This window comes from Mus caroli, unplaced genomic scaffold (genome assembly GCF_978045245.1).
Source record: "Mus caroli unplaced genomic scaffold, Mus_caroli_1 scaffold_11, whole genome shotgun sequence".
Lineage (NCBI taxonomy): Eukaryota > Metazoa > Chordata > Mammalia > Rodentia > Muridae > Mus > Mus caroli.
In genome coordinates this window covers 29,519,782-29,541,237 of record NW_028227266.1, presented here as the reverse complement: position 1 = coordinate 29,541,237, position 21,456 = coordinate 29,519,782, and the positions used below count along the sequence as shown (strand labels likewise).

Here is a 21,456-nt window from a genome sequence, read left to right as displayed (position 1 = left end):
TGGGTCTCAGTGAGAGACACAGGAGTGCTATCATTCCTTTTGATAAGCCAGGCTGGGAGCAGACAGAGCTGCACGCAGGGAAGATGTCTGTGAGGTGAGGTATTACCAGGCTTTAGTGGAAGCACATGTTTGCTGTGGGATTAGAAGGCATCGCTCTGGATGCTGGGAAGTTCTCCTGTGTGGCTTCCCAGCAGGTTTTCTAGTGCAGCTCATAACTGTTTCTTAAGATCCTTTGGAAATGGTGGCATGCCACAACTATGCAAAGATGGACACAGTGTCAGCTTTATCCAGAGGGGTTTTTATTGTTTTGTTTTGTTTCGTTTTGTTTTGTTTTGTTTATAAGTAGCAATCACCCAGGATCTATGAAGACAGCAGCATAGAATAGAACTCTGAGGGGGATATCTTTTTCTTCTTTCTACTCTCTCTCCTCCTCCTCTCTCTTCCTCCTCCTTTTTCTCTTCTTTCTCCTTTCTCCTCTTCCTCCATCTTCTCTTCCCTCCCTTTCTCTCTCTCTCTCTCTCTCTCTCTCTCTCTCTCTCTCTCTCTCTCTCTCTCTCTCTCTCTCTCTCTCTCCCTCCCTCCCTCCCTCCCTCCCTTCCTTCCTTCCTTCTTTTCTTTCTTCTTGTTTTTTCAAGACAGGATTTCTCCATTGAGCCCTGGTTGTCCTGGAACTCACTTCTGTAGACCAACCTGATCTTGAACTCAGAGATCCATCTGCCTCTGCTGAAATTAAAGGAGATCTCCACCAATGCTCTGTACAATCTTCACTTTTAAGCCCATGAGCACAGTGCTTTACCAAGAGAAAACTTGGCTTTATTACCTGTGAGTAGGCTGAGCCTGAGTTGGCAGGGAAGAAAGCTAAAAAATGGAGACTTGGGCCCCAAAATGGATGAAGAGAAACCACCCTACCCTTGAAAAGTGAGAGTGTGGGAAGGGTGGTAATAAAAGGCCTCTCTGTCCTGCAGGAGACACTGCTGAATGTTGTGTACAGTGCCCCCTGGAGTACAACATAAGTAGTGCTTCTCTGATAGGGACATCTTGGGACATAGGGACATCCAAAGTCAAGACCAAATGCAAAAGTCCCTTACCTGTATCCTTACATTTAGATTTCATAATAGTTCTGAGATCCTGAGAACTGAGGTCCGGGGATGTTAAACAGCTTGCACAAGGTCACAAAGCAGAAAAGCAAGCTTAAAGATGAGAAGAATCTTTGTTTTTAAGCCCCATAGCACACTCAGAACAGCTGTGATTAGCAAGAGAAGACAAACATGCTTTCAACACCTGCATGCTCTGGGTAGAAATGGCAGTTTGGCTCAAGTCACTTTGCTTTGTGTGAGAAATCACTCAAATGGTGAGAGCTAGTAAGAGGTCAAGAGGGAACAACTGACAAGCACAGAGAGAAAGGGTTTCTGTCGAGAAAGAGTCTATACAGCAGCACCAAGAAGAGAATAGGAGGATTTGGGGTTGGGGATCCAGTGGGGAAGGCACAGGGCACAGTGGTTTGGGTCAGAGGGTCTCTAGTACCACAAGTTCAATGTCCTACTTAATGTCCTAGACAGCTCAGAAATGGTCAGAGTGCCAGTGGAAGTAGGAGGTAGCTGTGGATGCAGATGAAGACTTTATACCATCAAAATCTCTGCTTCCTTCTACAGGTTGCATGGCAGGAGCAGGCCAAGGCCTGCAGCTGGAGGAATGGTGTCTTCCATTTGTAGATGCCAATAGATACCTACAGGGTTTCTGTACCTCTATCAGGCAGGAGTTCACTCTGATGGTGACAGCTAAGGTAGCAGGCTGGGGACTCCACACACACACTCCACCTCAACGGATGGGAGAACCTGCTGGTGACACAGAGCTGTGCCCACTGTACTCTCCAATGTAGCAGAGGACACTGCCTTGGCTGTGGAGTCAGTGCTAAGTCATGCCTAGGCATGAGAATGAGACTTGGTGGCACGAAGACAGACACACACAGGTGGCAATCCATCCCTGTTGTGCTCCTACAATGGAAGTCAAACAATGCCCTCTTAAAATCTTCCTCACATGCTCTCTCCTCTGCTGGGGATAACTGATGCTCTACCTCCATGATCCCCTCACACACACCTGACTTCTTGACCTCAACTTCACTGTCACTCCTGGCAACCCTGAAATGTCAGCTTGACCATGGCTTTCTCCTATGATGTGCGACTATACCCTTTTCATGTGTTGAGCAGTCACTTTGACATACATTTACTCTGTGCCGGTTGTTTGAGGGCATTAACCCCAACTCTGTCCTCTGTGTTGTCCTTAACGCTCAATTACCCCAGCTTGGCAGAGCAGGAAGCATAGTCAGGATCATTTTCCATGGAAATAAGTAGCTCCAGGAAATTACAAAGGACTCACAAAGCTCGATCCTCAAAAAATACAAGGTAGCAATGTCAGATCGTGGGCTCTGGAGAGGTAACCCTTGGTCTCTGCGGAACCTGGGTGGGCAGTTGAGTGTGTCACAGAGACTGCCTGAAGTTCTTCTGAGACATAACCTTGTTCAGCTCCCTGGTGACCTGGGTGTCAAAAGATCACTCAAGTTACTTGCCTTTATCTGGAGAGGACTGATGCTTCTCAGAGTCAGATAGGAATGAACCTTGTGTCCCCATCAGACCTACCTGCCTCTGGGTTTGGTTAGAGGGCAAGGATCCAGTGAACAAGACACCTAGGAATGCCCAACACACAAAATCACTGTCTAGAGACATGGGACAGTTCTCTACAGATTCCTGGGTACGATCCTAAATAGATGGGCCGGGCTAGACCCCTCCTTCTATATAGGGAGATCCAGAAGAACCCACTCTGCCTCTCATGAAATTAACTCAAATTTTCAGACTTGGTCCCAGTCCAGGTCTTCCCGAGAGTATCTGTCCTAACAGCAACTTCTGGCTCCTAATAAATTTAGGATTTAAAATTAAATTAACACAATTATCCAGAGGCTTTTTCTGGTCTGCTGGTCTCTTGATTCCTCTTCCTATTAAGCAGAGAACCCCCTACAATGGAGGTGTCTGGGTATATAACCTTACGCCGAAACCAGTGTACATTCTCAGCAGGCAGTATAGGGGCAGAGACTGTAGAGAAGTCATATTACACACTCAGGAGGATATTAGATGTTTAAAGGACTCCTAGAGTGGATTATGTTATAAAGTGAAGAACAATTTTTTTTTACAAATCAAATAATCACCGAGCACTCATGCATCCCGTAGCAGTGCGCGCTTGGGTGGAGGCTGTTATTCTGGAAACTGGACACATCTGTAATGACACTGTTCTTAAATTTCACATGTCAAGCCACCCACCTCAAATGGCATGGCAATTTCATGAAAGAATTTAAATGTTTGTAAAAACGTGTATTTATTACGTGCACACAAACCCTGTTATTAGTGTGACCCTTCGGGTTCTTTGTGGTTTGGGTTCTATTACATCAACTCAGTCCTTTCAGCCCAGAAATAAATGAATTCCATGTGGGCGAGAGCCCCAAACACTGTCTGCAACAAGAACTATGCTCTGCTTTAAAGAAAACATATACAACTGCAAGCCTTGACATATCTGAGAAGGGTAACCATCCACTAAGGCCTGGAGAGGATGAAGAGGGAAGCCCATATCCATGTCCTGCATCCATGGACAATGACTGGCTCAGCTCAACTTGATGCACACATGAAGTTGGAGGCCTTTTGTGATTGGTGTGTGTGTGTGTGTGTGGGAACCTTTCTGGTCCCATATTCTAGCTGATGTTTTCTATTTACCTGTCCCTGTCCCATTGAATCCCCAGAGCAGAATGTGACAAGTAGGTTTGAGGATTTTAATCTAAACGTGGTCATTTCTTTGCTTGAACACTGGGTGTTGTATAATCACTGAACAGGTCTCCTTCTTGAGCTGAATGAGGACATTCAGACATGCCATATGGTCAGACAGAGCTGCAACAGCCCTGGGGATAGGAAGCAATGGAACCTAAGCTTACCTTACCGAGTCCTGCCACTCCTGAAGGAATAGAAGGAATGGAAGGCACAGACCCAGGGACACCATTGTCTGCACTGCCTTTCACTCCGGGCTCCTGAGAGCCCTGTTAAGGGTGCACTTCATGGAGCTTCCTGAAGGGTAAAGAGAAGGACACAGCTTGAGGTAGCCCATGGAATAGCTGAGGACCAATCTCCCTGTAGCTTCTATTGCTGTGCCCCAGGGAGCTTTCAGAGGTCAATGATTACTCATTTGGGCTTGAGCTCTGCCAAGCCATCAGAGTTACATTAATGGGGAGGCACGACATCTACCCTTCCACATCAAGGCGCTTTCTGGGAAAGCCCTGGGGCTAGAAGGAAGTGGAGCTGGTAGTCTCTGTGACCTGTGTAGCTGTGTACCACCAAGCTGTTCTCAGTGCATGCCCAGTTCATATCTTTGGGTAACTGGAATGACCTCCTCCTTGCTACAGGCAGAATCCACATTGGAAGACCTCTCAGGATGGTAACACTGTCGCAGAGCCTTCCTACCCCATTCCTTCTCACTACAGAACGTTTCATACATTCTTCACCTACTCTGTGTCTGTCTTTGACGTGAGAAAGACGAGCACAGGGAACATCCCTCCAGGACTCACGGACAAACCCAGGCTGGCAAATAACCCACTGCAGTCCCAGCTCCAGAGAGACCAGCAGGCAGCAGCTGACGCAAATTCACCCATGCCTTTCCCTGCTCTCCAGGTAGTGACCTGGAAAAGGTGAAGGAAGTTGCCCTGCCTTTCCTCTTATTCGTCCTTCTATCCTCATCAGAATGAATGGAAATGAGAATGGCCTTGGTCTCAAACCTCACTGGGCTGCAATTGTTTCCCAAATTGGCTTTATTATGACAAGGAGTAAATGAAATATAGCCATATCCTGCACAAACACTTGGCCCAGATGTTTATAGCAGCTTTATTCATTACAACTTAAATGAGGAAGCAACCCTACCTACTGTCTTTTCACTTATCAGTAATAAAATGTGGCGCACCTATAGAATGGTCCCTAAGAAGGAAGAGCTGTCTACAACATGTACACTGACTGCATGTCTATACTACAGCACGGATGAATCTTGACAGCATTACACTACTCTAAGGGGGCCAGGTATTCTATAATCCTCTTTCCAGACATGTTTGCAATACTCAAGACTGCACAGAAAGAAAGTTAGACAAGTTGCTGCCCAGATATTGAAATGCCTGCTAATAGTTCTCTAGAGGTAAAAAAAAAAAAGTTTATTATATTGACTGTGGTGATCGTTGAGTAGCTTTATAAATGTATTATTCAAAATAACTCCTTAAGAACATTTCTGATAGTGGGATTGTAGAATGGGAGTTATATCCTGCCTAAGCTGAAAGCAAATACTATGTGTTTGCCACATAGTAGGGGGTACAACAAACTTCTTTCCACCCTCACCCAGCTTCCATTTTTTCAGATACTTGATGGGGCCTCAAGTGACCCTGACATCACCACCACCAAATGGTTACTTGATCCCAGAGTACAGAAAGAAGAAAGCCTCGCTCTGGGCACAGTCCTTTCTATGCAGATAGAGGCTCCCTGGCTATAGAGGCAATTCTTCTCTGGTCTGTGTTCTCCTAGGCATGGGGGGAGGAAGTATCAGGTACAGCAGAAATGGAGTCCTAGGTCTCCATCAGGCTACACAGGATGAATTCTGATCTGGAATTTCAGCTCCAGGTGTTAGACTACTACACCCAGGGCTGTTAGCTGGGACTTCAGCTCCCACTAGCACACCAGGCAAGCCTCATGGGGCCCTGACCAGACCACAGAGGATGGGAGGATGGTCTCATGGATTTGGCCTGCTCACTGCCCTGAATGTAGGCTTGCCACACCCTACCCCACACATCATCATCTCCAGTTCTTTCTCTTTGTCTTTCTGCTCTTCGCCACTTAGTACTTCCACGATTTCCAGCTCTTTATTCTTTGCCTGCAGCTCTTGTTTTCTGGAGTTAGTATCACTAATTTTTTATTCCTAGTCAGTACCAACTCAAAGACAACCCAAGAGTCCACACAACCATTTAGAACCAGTCCTTGCAAATGGAGAGACCGTTCAGCAATTAAGAGCCTGACTATCCTTCTAGAGGACCTGAGTTTGATTTCCAGCACCTACATAGAAGCTTAAAACCACCAGTAATTTCAGTCCCAGGGGATACATCACCTGCTTCTGGTCTCAGGAACACATGCACATAAGCAAAATACCTATATACACCAAATAATAAAATAGTTTATAGAAAATTTAAAAAAATAGAACAGAAAGCTGCGTAGTTCCATAGTTCCACCACTCCATCCCCTACCCTGCTGCCCACTTCCACCCCACAGGACTCCAGGAGAGAAACCAAACTGTGGCTGGTGATGGGCTCTTGCTGCTGCAGAGGGTAGTATCTGACAGAGGGATGGCATGGAGTGCAGACTCGGGAGCTAGACAGCAGATGACAGGATCTCAGACCTTCTAGAAGTTGGACCCTTGAACATAAGCAGAGCTGATGTTTTTGCATGCTTCCTGAAGAGTGTCATTATCAAGAGTAGTAATGCATGGGAGCAGGGAACACACCTCAATGTTCAGTAGGCAACCTTTTAATGGAACCCTTGAGCAGGGTATGGTGGCACATGTCTTTAATTCCAGCACTCAGGAGTCAGAAGCAAATGGATCTCTGTGGATTCTAGGGCAGCCGGGTCTACAGAATGAGTTCCGGGACATTCGAGGCTACATAGAAAGACCCTGTCACAAGAAAACCAAACCAAATAAACCAAGAAGAATCCTCACCTGGATTGACACAAATCACAATAACTTGGATGATGACACCTGGTCAAATCTAGGTCCTCTGGATACATGAATGTGTGATGCTTTGGGGGAGAAACTTAAAGACAGCCTATGACAATCTGAGCCCTAAACTAACCCAGTCCACCTGCTGAGCAAGTGCAGACTCCCTCCAGACTCTGGCCTTAAAACAGGTGGCCAGGTTCAAGTCAAGCTTGAACTCCAGCTCTGCCATCCTCTGGGGTATGATCAGGCAGCCCATCTGGGGGTTCCCAGGGCTTATTTCCCACATCTAACCTATTAGGACTAAGGGAAGGGAGAGGAGGGGAATTGCCAAGCAGTTTTGCTCCTCTCCCTCCCTCCCTCCCTCCCTCCCTCCCTCCCTCCCTCCCTCCCTCCCTCCCTCCCTCCCTCCCTCCCCTCCCCTCCTCCCTTGCTCCCTCCAGCCTGCACCAATGCTCCATGATTTCCTCACTCAGGCATCCAGCAGCATCAAACTAAAGTCCCGATGTGTTCACTGCTCTGGCTCGTCCCGGTAACAGACTTGCCTTACCATCCTCTTAGATTCTTAGATACTTGCTCTCTCTATTCTACCTTCATTTTCTCTGGCCTCTCCAAGCTTTTACATAGAATACTACTGTCTCTGTTCTCTTTTAAACTTTTTAAACTTTTAAATCCTTGATATGTTCATAAATGCTAAAAATGAGCAGGTCTTTGGTAATGAAGATAATTAGATGAAGGTAATTAGAATGACGGTAATTAGAGAGATTACTGAAGCCCCATAGGTGATGTTGGATACAAAGTAGTGCTAGCACGCAAGCCTTCACACACGTGGCACACCAGTCCACTGACTTCCATTGACTTACTCATTCAAGAGGCATTTGTAGACAGTATGTGCTCCTTCAGTCTTAATGCTGATCACAACTTGGGCCTCATACCCTTCAGGAACCAGAGAGTCAGGAATTTAGTTCCAGCTGAGCACAGCTGTCAATCTCTCACACTATTTCTAGAGGTTTTCCTGCTTCATTAGGGAGCCTTAGCAAGGTAGGACCAAGCAGAACAACCAACAAAAAAACTCTCCTGACTAGCCGAGGAATACAGAGAAGCCCATACTGAAACATAGGGAGATAGCAGCTAAGTGATCCAGAAACACTCCACCATATTTTATTGACAGTTAATCTGCTAGCATGATATATTCTTCTGGCTACAGTTAGGGTGTGTTGAATTGACAATGAGTAAAAATATGGGAAAGAGGTATTTTAGAGTCCTTTGAAGATGAGAAGAAACTGGATGCATTAAACTGGCTGGAAAACCATGACTGTTCCATGAACCTCTCTTGGATCTAGTTTAGCCTCAGAGTAATTTGGGGACAGATCAGAAGAATGATATTTACGGGTCTTAATTTATCTAAGGCACACTCCGTGCTAAGCTCAAGGATTGCAACTGCTCCATAGCACTGCATGGTTAGCTGTGGTTACAGCTACTATCCCTGGTTAGAAAGGACGACACCAGAGACTACAAAGGCCAAGTGAATGAATGGCATTCACAGAATCAGGAAACTGGGGGCTAGCCTATGGTACTCAACAGTTGTGATCTGGGACATGATGTAATGAATGGGTGAATAATTAAATGTATTTCTAAAATGTCTCCCTCCCTAGCTTCCTCACACAGACCTGAAGGCTGGCAGTACATTCTCTGCAGGTGGCCCTCTCACACATGACTAAAGGCCCTCTGTAGCATTGGCATTGGAGACTTGATCCCTCCTTGGCAGGACATCACTGCAGGAGGAAGGAGAAGGCACTTGGCGAGTGACTTCCTATGTTGCACCAGAAACTGAGCTTAGTAGTAATCATTCATTCAGGCCTCACAGTGATGACCATAATATATATGTATGCTCAACTCTGTTTAGCACGGGAGGGATCTGAGGTTTAGTGGGTGACTGCTGCTGATTGAGGCACTCACTGGGGACCGAACCTAGGTCTTGCATCATGCCTAACACTACTCTGTGGTTAAGCTCCAAGTCATCCCACCTACCCCACTGCCCCACACCCCACCACTGCCACTCCCCCTGCCTCCCAGAGAGGTTAAATAGCTCCTATGAGGCAGAGGATGGAATCTTAAAACTCAACCTAGTGTCCAAATACAAGTTCCCTCGGGACTTGACCAATAATTTGACCAATAAGATAAGTGAATTCTAACACCCACAGTGGAGTCTGGGAGGCAGGGAAACCTGAGGAAGACTGGTCCTTCACACCTCCTGTCTTCCTTCCCCAGGCTCTGATGCCTTCCCTGCTTTCATCGGATGCCTGTCATATGCAGGGAACCCTGCTGAGAACTGGGAGAGAGCATCCATGGTCTGGTGTTTGGGGAGGAAGACAGAACTGGACAGATAATAAAAATGACCCCAATAAACACTGTGATGATAAATTGTGAGAAGGACTAAGGAATGCACATTAACTAGAAGTGGCCCTGAGAAGGCCAGTAATGGGGCATGGCATTTGCCTGTGTGCATTTCCTCCAGGAAAGGAGCCAGTGGGAGATCTCAAGTCACACCCATGAGGCTGTAAGAAATTCTGTATGCCTCTTGTTCTTTCTCTCCTCCTCCTCCTCCATCACCACCATCAACATCATCCTGTTCACCATCACCACCATCATCACCACCACATCACCATCATTATCATCCTGTCTCCTTTGTTCTACCTCTAGATTCTAGTTCTAGAAAATAGAATTTGCTTTAGTGGGATATCAGGGGAGTCTGTCCTAAAGACAATTTTGTTAAATTTCCTTCTGATATCAGAAAAAGAGTAAGGACTCTGCCTCAGAGAAAGGTCCACTCCTACATGACAGTGGGATCTGCTCAAGTGCACTTGCTGCTCTTACCGAGGACCTAAACGCCATCCTCATCGTCATCAGGAGTCGCACAACCACCTGAACAACAGTTCCAGGAGATCCACAACCCTCTTCTGCCCTCCAAGGACACACACATACATGTAGCGTGTACTCATGCAGACAAACACACACATGCACGGAATGTTGAAAAAGAATAAATTCTTAAAATAAAATAATAAAGTGGAAGGCTCTTCATTGGGTCAACACTTGTCAGTTTGGCTTGATTTATTAGATGTAGCACACTGTTTTTAGTCTTTTACGTGGACAGACAATAAGCCAGGCATCGTGGCACATGCCTTTAGTCCCAGCACTAGAGAGGCAGAGGCAGGTGAATCTTAGTGAGTTCAAGGACAACCTGGTCTATATAGAGAAGTCCAGGACAACCAAGAATACATAGAGAGAGCAACCATCCTCCATCTTATAGTATACAGACAATGTAGTGTCTCTTGTCCCTATACATCTCTTGTAGTGTTATACTCTCACCTCAAGGAATACACAGGAACTGCTGTGGGTGCTAACAGGTATCTGGAGTCTATTGGACATCATGTGCCCATTTAAACTACTCTATTTTTTCAAAACCAATTAAAGTTCTTATAATAACATTAGCATCATTTTAAGAAAGCTCATAGTTTTGTGAGATTTGTCAAAAAACTCTATATTTTAGGATCATTTGAAAAATAGGTAAGTCCTGTTCTACTGAAGATCTGGAACAGAGAATGGCTGTTGTATCCAACAGCACTCAGTTTCCCCAACCAGCTCTTGAAGGGGATAGATGCAGGCAGGATGGGCTACAGTACCACTAAATGTGACTAGATGTGGTGTGCCGGGTTTTTACTTCTGGAGGTGGCAAGATTATCAAAGGGTTCAGTTATCTTGGTTTAATAGGAGAATAATCTGAGGATAGGGCATTGTCAATGACTGGGGCCATCTTATTAAAAGACAGTGAGGATTTCTGGATTAGTTTTACAACTAAGGGCATAAGTGGGGATCTTTTCTACAGATGATGAAAACACATATAATAGGTAGCTTAGAACAGTTGCTAGTCATTTACCAGAAAAGTCCTGTTGTAAGACAACTTTAGGATCAGTGTTCTCTTATTCTGGCTGTGTGTGCTTTCAGTCCATCAAGCATGTGTTTTAGCCATGTGGGACCACATTTTAAAAAATATATATTTTCCACCTTAAGGTTGCGGATCAATTCTGTTTTAATTATAAAGGATCCAACTGAACTGAATGGATAGGAAGTGAAGAGGAGTTTGCCTCAAAGAAAAACCAAAGACCAAACTGTGAGGCCTTTGTCTGCACTCTTGAGTTGGGTGGGATCCACACACTGCCTGGAAATCTGCAGTAACATGTACACCTGATTCAGGAGTCATTTTGGGCTAAGTGAGGCCCAAAATCTTGTTGGAAGTTGAGGCAACACACTCTCCCCAAATCCAGAGATGCCTGTAGTCATCAAGACCAGAACCCTCTGGTCATCCTGACAAACAAGGACCAAGCTTTGTCTTTGTGTCTACAGAAAAGAACGGGTACGAGCCCCTCTCATAGGCATGGCTCTCATTTCCTTTCTTTAAATATCAGGAATGATCTAGACGAAACCCAAAAAGAGGCCTATATTTTGGCACAGTGTATCATAGAAAAATCATTAAGTTCCCTTTAGAACACAGTAAAATATATTAGGTAATATTAAGTAAAATGTTTCAAAACCATACAAGTCCACACCATGAAGGTCTGGTATTAAGTTACAGATAAAACACTGACTTTGTCAGCGCGTATTAGAAACAGCCAGAAAACACTGAAGAGGCACAGCTTAGCCACTCCTTTTTGAAAAAAGACACCTGAGTTAGATCAGCATGCAGACACCAGGAGACAAGGTACATTTGGAGCAAGAACTGATGACCGAAGGAATGCCATAATTTAGGAAGATAGAAAAGATCCTGTAGCCAGGTACAGAAGTGCATGCACAGAGGGGAGCTGTAGGCAGAAAGAATGGCCTCTGCCCAAGAGAGGGGAGTCCAGGCCTTACCACCAAAGAAAGACAAGGAAAATTCAATGTAACCAGGCAAAAACGCCAACGATGTCCACAGGATCTCATTCTGCACCATTTGGCTCCCCGTCCTTATATTTCATCAGATGAATTTAAAAGACACTCAAGTGTGGTGTGTAGGACACAGACTTTATTTCAGGTGGTGGCAGAAAAAAAACAGAGTTTAACCAAGTGAAGCACCCCCAAGAGAGTGGGCCATGGTGGAAGTGGCCACTGCTCAGATTTACATTAGAAAGTAGTCTTTATACTCCATTGAGTGTGTTGGGCAGCTTCCTGTGGGGTGGGCTTTTCTAGGTGATTGACAGGAAAAGAACAAAAGTAGGTAGTGTTTTGAGGAAACCATTGGAATTTCACACCTGAACCCTAGATAAAAGTTAGAGCTCAGAGTCCATTCTTCAAATCAGCAGTCAGTTCTGTCCATAGGCTTCAACAAATCCTTCAAGCTCCACTAGTAGCTTGAATCTTTAGGGGATAATTGTGATGCTTCTATTTCTAGTGTTACCAGGGAAACAAGGGGTGTGGGGTGAGCCCATCCCCAATGTCTCCCAGGTCTGTGAGTATCTAGCTAGCTGCCTAACATTGGCAGCCCTCATACCTGACACCCGGTCTGTGTTTCCAATGAGAGAGAAAGTTTCACGGAGCAGAACTGACTTCACACTTTACTCAGGCCAGCAAGGCATGGCTGCCTGGGGGTCTTCTAGCATAATCTTAGGGCATTGCCTGTACCTTACCTCTGAGCACAATTCAAACTCTATACTCCATGCATAACTGTCGGTAGCTCAACCCCTCAATAACATCAGAATAAAAGGTTGACTGTGCAGATAAACTTGAGGCTGGATCCTCTTATCTCTCTGAATATCTTATCACTGGACTCCACTCCATGGGTCCAAATTTTATGCACATTTTTTTCCATGAGACACTAGTAACAGTCATTCACATTTGCCAAGTTCACTCTTCAAGGACAAATGGCTGATCTGGAAAGAGCCAGAAAACTCCCAAGAATTTAATCAAGGGCAACGAACCGTGAGATTTCCCTTAGGGGCAGTCACCTGAAAGAACTTTGCTTGCCCTAATTCTGAAAAAAAAAACAAAACACCATATTAACCTGTTGCTTTCAAATGGTGTTCAGTGCATATTTAAATCGTCTCCCTGAGGACCAGGCGGCACACTGATATACACCGATAAACACAATTCCTGAATCTGAGCCAAAAAACATGGTGTCAGTGCAATCAGAGGAGAATTCAGAATCTTTTTCTTGTGGCCTGTGAGCAAGTTACTACCATACTGTGGGTCTTTAGTCTCTTCTTCCGTGCAATGGATAGCCTGGGTTCAAAGATTTAAGGCAGTGTTTTTGACCTGCTTGTGACAGGATGCAGCCAGAGCATTCATAGGCGTTTTGGGGAGCAAGTGAGTGAGGCTCCGTGTTTTGGGCTTGTCAGTACTTCTGAGGTTGCCTGTCACGTGCATCATTCCTGGGCTCTTGCTGTTATTTCTAAGGTGTCTATTATTTTTAATTCCTTGTGTCCATGTATATGTGTGTCTTTGAGTAGGTCTGTATACATGAGTCCAGGTGTCCCTGGAGCCCAGAGACTTGATCCCCCTGGGACTGGAGTTACAGGCAATTGTGAGTCATCCTGTTGGATTCTGGGAACCACACTTAGCATATCTAACAAAAGTGGCATGTGCTCATATCACTGAGCCCTCCCTCCTGCTCACTGATGCTACCTCTTTACAGCTTCTGCAGTTCTGCACATCAGTCTTGCTCCCCTTCCCATATGCTGGAAGATCCTAACAAGGCCGTGGGAGGACTCGGATGCTGCCTCTAATGTCCTTCTGTCATCGGCACATTACGGCTCGCTCAGGCTCTTCTGGGCTGGAAACTGGAATCCACGCCAGGACTCCCATGACCTAAGTCAACTTTTGACTCCTGTTGACTTTTCCAAGACTTCCACACGGCTTGTCTCCTCTACTCTTTTTTTCCTTTGAAGATTTTGCTTGTTCATATTCCATTTTGTTTTTCCAGGGTCCACACCCTGCTTTTCCACTCTCATCATCCATTACCCAGAAAGCCATTCCTTGCCCTTTCAGAGTAGAACTAACGTTCGTGAATCATGCATGTTCTGGGAGGCAGAACAGGCTGGGAGGATCCTCTCTTGACTTCCCACAGTCTGTGCTACCTTTTCTCAACCCATCAGGAGGGGATGATCTTATCTGAAAAGACAGATCTAGGCCTAGATGTGAGGGTGGAAGAAAAGCAGGAAAGTACAATCTTCCTTCCTTAAGGGCCTAGCTAGGTTTGCCTTGTCTTAGATGTTACAAAAGCTAAACTAGAGAGTCACTTTGGGTTTCTGTCAGGACCGTAAGGGTCAGTTTAGTTTGAGGAACAAATGTCCTGAAGTAGCTGGCTTCACAGCTGCTGTCTAAAGTAGGCCAGCACTTAGAGCCAAGATCTCTGGATTTCCTGACTATACTGTGGGGCTTTACCAAGCATTTCAAAGCCAGTGACCCCCACCTGAAAGGGCACAGGATAAGGGATGAATGGGGGTACTGGGGTTCCATAGAACTCAGATATGAATCCCAGCTCTGCACATACCAGGGATTGACCCAGTGCTTCCCAAACTGGGCACTCTGAAGATATCATGGGTGGCAAATGTTGATCTGTGTGGCTTCGAAGATTAGTGAGGACCTGAGAGAGTAGGCTTAACAGCCTCGTCTCCGTACACAGCAGACTGTGCAAACACCATCAAGCTCCATGCCACCAAGCAGGAAAAGCTCAAGAGATATTACCTCAGCCTCCTTTGACCACACTGCTGAGGGGGCCTAAGCAGCATCATTCCTGGGAAGAAGATGCCCTTGGAACACTCACTTGGTTGGAGTAGGTAGGTTTAGTAAGAGAAGAGCCTCTATCATTCAGCAATTGTGCTGTGCGTCCTGGCATTGTCTCAACCTTAGACTGTTGCATTAACTCACTGCTGTGTCCTACGGTGCCACGGAGGGATTAGTCCTCTAAAGCCAAACTGACTCTTCATCCACCACAATGCCTCACTTCAGCCTGAAGCACCCAGGAGAAAAGAGACCGGCTACAACTTCTCCCCAGACAACTGCGCATTTCAGAGATGCGGATTAGACAAGAGGCATCTATCTGCAAGGTGAGTCCACTGCCCAACATGTCTCTCACTTCATCTCTCTGAAGCTGCAGCCCAGATCGAGGTATGAAGATTATGTGAAAGGAAAATGCTCGTTGCCATTCAAAGCCTGATGTTTCATCCTTGCCAGGTCTCCAGCTTTGCTTCTCTCTTCCCTGTCCCCTGCTAGAGCCAGCCGGTCAGCAGCTGGATCTCAAGGATTCAACCCCTCAGGGGCCTCCTACCTCTTTCCCAGTCCACCTTGCACTCAAAGCCTTCTTTCCACAAACAGACTAAGCTCTTAACCTATCACGTCTTATGAGGCCTTTTGTCCCACAAACCCCGTGGCTTCTCTTGTCTTATATTACACATCCACTCTCACCCCCACCCTGCTGCCACTGGCTTAATGCACCCTGTATGTGTCATGCCTGCATGCCTTTGTGAACAATATGTCCCTATTCTGGAACATTCTTTCTCTTGCCCCGATCAGGTACCATCCTATCTACCTAAGGTTTTTAGGAGAATGCTATTTTGAAGTCTTCTATTAACAAAGTACAGCATGCTTCACTCGCACTCGGCCATGATTCTGCGAGTGCCCCTCTCTGTGGAAGCCCCAGGTCACACATACCACACAATGAGCCTAGACTGGAAATGCCAGGCCACCACACCAATGCTGCCATGACATGCATTTGTCTGGCCACGCAGTGTTGTCCCAGGACCTAGCATGGTTCCCAGAACATTCTAAGTTTGCTTATTGCACACTTGTGAGAACACATAAGAAGATGTAAAGGACAGCAGGCATAATGTTAATGAGTGTAAGAACAAAGGAAAGACAAGTGTCGTCGAAAGCATGCTTGATTATAGAGAAAGAGAACTCCAGTGTGGGTTACAGGAGAATCAAAGTGCTGGGACATAGAAGTCATCCTAGAGAAAGTTCTGGAAAGAGAGCTTGGGAAGCCATCTGTCCATGGAAATCCTTAAGCAGAGAAAAGCAAAACATGTGAGTCACAGCTGGGTCTGCGGGAAGTCACCAGGCTTCGAAAAGGCCCAAGATAGATATGTAACCTAGTATCAGAAACACCTGGCGGAGCAAAGGCAAGGGACATGCATGGGGGACTCCGATTCAGCTCTCCAGAGCAGAGCATGTGTGACCGTGCTAAGCAGCTCACACGATGACTGCCTTTAAGAGTCAGACAAAGCAAACCAAAAGCCACCAACAGCATCAGAAGTCCAAGACTCTGTCATGAGCAATTTGTGCTCTCTGCTTCTTTACAAGTTCAGTCTTCAGCCTGAAAGGACTTGATCACTTCCTTGTGTAGAAGGAAACCCATCTCCATGAAATGAGTGTTGGAGAAAAGAAAATGGGAGGGAAAAAAAACAACTTGGAATGACTGCTATTTCCCCCAGATAATCCTATCCCATTGTGACTTGAAAAGCGGCAGTTGATTGACCGGTGGGAACACATTCACATAAAATATCAAGTAGAACAGAGCAGAGGGCCAATGAGGAACCCCAACACCTCGGTACTGGGCACTCCTCTAGCACAGAAGTGTCTGGAAAGCCCTTGTCTACCTTCACTTCCTTCCATACTCACTGTGTTCTGCTCTAAGAGTTGTAAGTTGCCCTTTGCCTCAATGTTAATTACAGACGGCCACCTTCTTTTGAGTAGCTATGAACAGAATCCGTTAGAGACAGATATTTGGAGAAGGAGCCCCGTGCCTGTCAGAGTGTAGAGAACCAGTTGGCATCGTTACCACCCGGAACATTTGTCAGAACAATATTTAGGGAGCTGAACAGATAACAACAGGTCGAAATGCCTGCAGTGAAAATGGTACAAAAGGCCACCAAGTGTTACGTAGGGAAACTAAGCACTTGCCTGAGACAAGATGTCGGAGAACTTGTAACTTGCCTTGGCTGCACTAGACTTCAATAGCACCTTTATCCTCTGCCTTTCAAGGCAGGGAAGATCTGAGGGAGGTTCTACTATTAAACAAGATGCTGCTTTTAGGATGCTCAGAGGCAGCCCCATGCTCATCCTGCAGCTAAGAGAAGACATTGCACTGGAGTGATGCAATCATGCTCACACAGGCTTCCAGCCTCAGAGCTATGAAGTGGCCGAGGGAAGGCAGAATGTGTAATCCTTCTACTAATCCACCTGCAACCAGCAGATCACAGGCGAGAGGGGATTTAAAACCACACTCTTATCCCTCAGGGAGGGAGGGACAAATCTGTCTCGGTTACTGGTAGGGAAAAAAGGAGGCTAAACTTGCATGAGAATTAACTAGTATTTCAACAGAAAGGCAATGAGATGTGTGTCCTCTTACCTCATGGATTGCTGGGGTAAATGTGGAGACAAACGTTCATTTTCTTGGTCCCCAAGAGAGCAGTCAGGTGCTTGATGTGAGAAAGTCCCTTGCACCTTTGATTTGAGAGTTTGGATGCCCCAGCTAAAGGTACCCAGTACCTTGGGTTTTATGTCTGTGTGTCAGCTTAGACTGGCTCCTGACTCATCTATATGCAGCAGTTCTCAAAGAACATGGTTTACTTTATAACCGGATCCAACAAGAGTAGGCGTGGCCTTAAATGATTGAGATACACCGAAGGTGTTGGGCTGCCAAGATAATTAAGAGAGACTGGTTTATGGAGCCAGGGCTTGGAACCAGAGGAAGGCCTTCTTGTGTGATAGTGTCCACATCACATAAGTGAATATACAAGGTCCAGAAAGCTCCACAGTGAGAATTCAGGGTTTTCAAGGAGCCCCTCCAAAGTGTCACCTGCCTGGTGACTCACTCAGCTATTCTAGGAGGTTGGGCTAACCTGACCTTCCAATGGTCCTTCCTTGTCACTATAGGTATAAAGCAATGTTTATATCACAGACTCTTAAGGAGATTGATCAGCAGGGTTGAGACCCTATCCACCAACTTCTGCCCGAGGCAAGTTACCTAGGGCTGCCTGACCTAAGAAGTCTGTACTGTGAAGTAAGATAATGCAGGAAGTGCCTTGGTATGTTTCCACTCTCTTTAGTCACCCCGACTGACATCTGATCCTAGACCCCTTCTAAGTTGTTGTTCTAGGTGCCCCTTTGGGTTACAATGTCCTCTCAGAACACCATTGATCACCATCAGAAGCGTGGGAAAGCCGCCATCGTGCAGGAGAAACAGTGGCCGTCTAAGCACTGTCTCATTACCTGACAACAAGGAAACACCAGCCTCAACTCAGGAGTGGAACCAAGGAACCAAACAGAAGGGCTGAGAAGCACCTCAGCTTGGAGACGCTGTGCCAGCGGCTCTGACACCATAGATACTATATAGCCGTTTCTTCCATATTGAAACATTCCACTGAGAAGGATAATAGATGCTCACAAATCTCACAAGAGAATATAAGACTCACAAGGCCCCTCCTCAGAAATTTGTAGATGGGAAATAACTGCTGTGGACAGGAGACTCTTTGGGGATGTAGCTTTTATCATGCTGATGTCAATGACAAGCTGTCAATGTTGTTAGAGTGGGCTTTGGGTAATGCAGCTCCCCGAGGCACCTACGCTTCTATAAGTAAGGTCCATCTACCCTCCTATAGATAACCCCAATGCCCACATTGCTTCATCAAGTTAGACTTGGGTGGAATTGTGCTCACCAGTGTCCTTTCAGGGTTGAACAGACTTTTGTTCGTGTCCCCAGGAAAAGTCACACAGAAACTGCCTTATAGAGCAGAACTGACACATGATGATATTTACAGCAGAGATGAAATGGAAATTGATCCAGAAATGCTTGAGTGAAGGGTATCAGGGCTTCAAATACTTACACGACCAGCTCATGTCATAGGCAAGGAAGAAGAATGCAGTAGATCATTGTTGTCGTACATGTTGAGATGTATTTGATAATGTGATCATCTTAAAAGGAAGAACCTGTAAGGGGTGGTGAAGTCATGAGGGCAAAGCCCTCAAGGATGGTATCCTGGCCTGTGTAGAGGGGCTTGGTGGAGTGAATATATTCTCTGCTGCTATAAGGACAGAGTATCCATCAGCTTCCAGCCTTTCTGCCTTCGACAATGTAAAGACACAATGTTGAAGGAGCTATCTTGAACACGTAGACAAGACACTCATAAGACACAGAATCTACCATTGGGCCAATCTTGGGCTTTCCAGCCTTTAGAACTGTAGAAATAGGTGCCTGCTATTTGGAATTACCCGGGCTCTTGTGTTTTGTTGTAGAAATCCAAGCAGACCTAGACACCGCTTAAATAGAACCATTTTTATCCACATTTCCCATTTAAGTTCAGTATGAAACGTTTTCCAGCGAGCAGTCATATGGCACAGAGGAAAACAAGGGCAGAGACTCAAAGCTCTCCCTAAGTGTAAACTTTACTTCAATAGGAACTTTCCCTCAGGCACTCTAATCCCCAGTTACATGCCCCTGCCCCTTGGTCCATCCCTTCTCCCTGCTCCATCCCTCAGAGTGTGGCTCTCTTCTTAACTCTTAGATCTCCCCAACTCCAACCGGTGTAATATTCCCGAAACCCAGGCTGGCCTCAACAACCCCAAGCAGACTAACCTCCTCGAGTTTGGATATAGAGCCCCCTGTGGACAACCCCTAAGGCCCCCAAATGTAAGTAGAGCCACGTTCAAACTCATGCCCTTGACACAGTATAGCAAGATGCTAAAGAGAAACCCTTCGTGGCCATATGGCTCATCTTCAGTCTCTACAGTGGCCCAGGACATGTCCACCAACCCGCCTTCCCCCCTACTTTACTCAGTCCTTGGTTACTTCTGGCTCTCTCCCATTTTTCTCTCATGTGGGCATATCCCCTAATAAATCCCTCACTCCATTAATCTCATCTTGTGGTCTGTTTATTGGAGGACTTGGAAAGATACACTGTGCTGTTCAGACAAGACAGGGACCATCACAGAACTTGACAAGAGAGGCACTGGGGTCCTACAGAATATCTCAGAGAAGGAGATCTCATGAACTACCATCCCAAGCAGTACCCTCATGAGCCCACACTCTGCCTGCCTTTCCCTGTGAATTGTGGGTCTGCCTTTTCATCTTCCCAGACACCCAGCAGATGACTGTGGCAAGGCAAACATGTATACAAACACACAGAGCTCAAAGATAAACAGTGCTTATCAGACATGAAGAATAAGCCCCAAATGAGGGAAATAAATGTTTTCTTAACTGCCTCATTTATTTTCGAGGCAGGTGCCTCTTGCACAACAGCACCAGATTGTCTCATTAATATGCTGACCAGGTACTGACCTTAACTTTGTCCACCGCCCTCTTGTCCCCTACATTCAAAACTGGGCCCCTTTGCACCTGCAGGGAATGACAAAGAAATCTGTTGCCAAGCAACAGAGGAGGGCAGGGCTGATGCAGTCTCTCAATTCTACACATCTTGGTCTAATGAGTAAGTGAAGCGACTGACCTGACAGTGCCCGTGTGACTGTGCTTTTCATCCTTTCTCCTGCCCACTTTCTGCCCCAGCTCCAGCCCCTACCTGCCAATCTACCTCTTTCTATAGCTAGGGAAAAGTCTTGGACTCTATTCCACAGCACTCAGACTCAGTGAGGAGAGTGTTGCCCCGTCTCCGGTCCTAGGCATCTAACTGTGCTGGCTTTGCTGACATCAAGGAAACTCTCCTGCATCACCTCACCCCAGCACTGGATTACAACCAAAGTTAGTAAATTTAGAACATTTTAAAAATATTGTCCCATGGCCAGTAAATATCTCAATAGAAGTTGTTTAGTATATATGTGATTTAGGAAAAGACAAAAAGTCTATTCCTACAACAAAAGGGAGCAGTGGCAGATTTCAGGTGGCAAGACCTTTGGAGGTGGGAACAGGCATGAAAAGCAGAGAGGACTTTGCAAACTAGAGCAAAAGACTGGGCTGGAGGAGTAGGAGGGTCATGGAAGACAGCCAAGGCGTAGCTGCCAGTCCCAGCAAGGTTGTCAAGGTGACATCCACCTGGTCAAAAAAAAGGAAGGGAAAAGCTCACCAGACTGTTCAAGGACTCTGCACACAGCATCACAGTTCGTCGTTCGGGGACCCTTGGTTTTTACTGATACATAAACAGAGAGAAGATAATTGCTTCGGGATATATTCAATTTGTGAATAAACTGAGATTAAAATGCCAACCAGTGGTGAGGAAGCACTCCCAAGGGCTGATTCATGGAGGGAATTATTTACAAAGCAGACAAGGTGTCTCCCAGTGGGGTTGGGGGATGGAGCATTGTTCCTCTCTGATCTAATTCATTAACAATCGCTTGTAACTGTGGACTTTATAGATCCATAAGTATTCTACACAGAATCCATCCTTTGGGTAATCAGGGAAGAAATTTGGAAGAATCTTAAGATGAAGTTATAATAGATTAAATGAGTGTCGTTGTTTTAAAGACAAATGCAGTAAGGAATCCCAAAGGTAGAAAGTTGAGTCAAGGAGCCAGACAAGAGAAAACAGTAGTCAAGAGATTTTACAAGGTCTGAGAAGCTGGAAAACAACTGAAAAGAACACAGCTGGAAATGCTAAGCTCGGGACCTGTGGACAAGGAGTCATCAAAGCGCAGACTGCAAACTCCTGGAACCCGAACCAGAGGGAAAGAGACACAGACACCTCTGAACAGGGCTGATAT

At 45.9% G+C, this 21,456-nt stretch overlaps 1 protein-coding gene across 3 annotated transcripts in view; it reads right to left on the bottom strand.

Moving 5' to 3' along the window:
- The window catches only part of Kcnj1 (potassium inwardly rectifying channel subfamily J member 1), a 32,622-nt gene extending 15,284 nt beyond the window's left edge, over positions 1-17,338 (bottom strand). The window contains exons 1-2 of one of the 3 annotated variants that reach the window (XM_029481945.2): positions 17,156-17,338; positions 3,979-4,103 (exon numbers count right to left, since the gene is read on the bottom strand). In XM_029481945.2, coding sequence (XP_029337805.1) covers positions 3,979-4,038 — 60 coding nt within the window. In that variant the 5' untranslated portion in view covers positions 4,039-4,103; positions 17,156-17,338. Of the gene's footprint in view, positions 1-3,973; positions 4,104-17,155 lie in introns of those variants that run through there. The other 2 variants (XM_021173141.3, XM_029481946.2) reach the window with 2 other exon arrangements.
- Between the last annotated feature and the right edge of the window lie 4,118 nt (positions 17,339-21,456).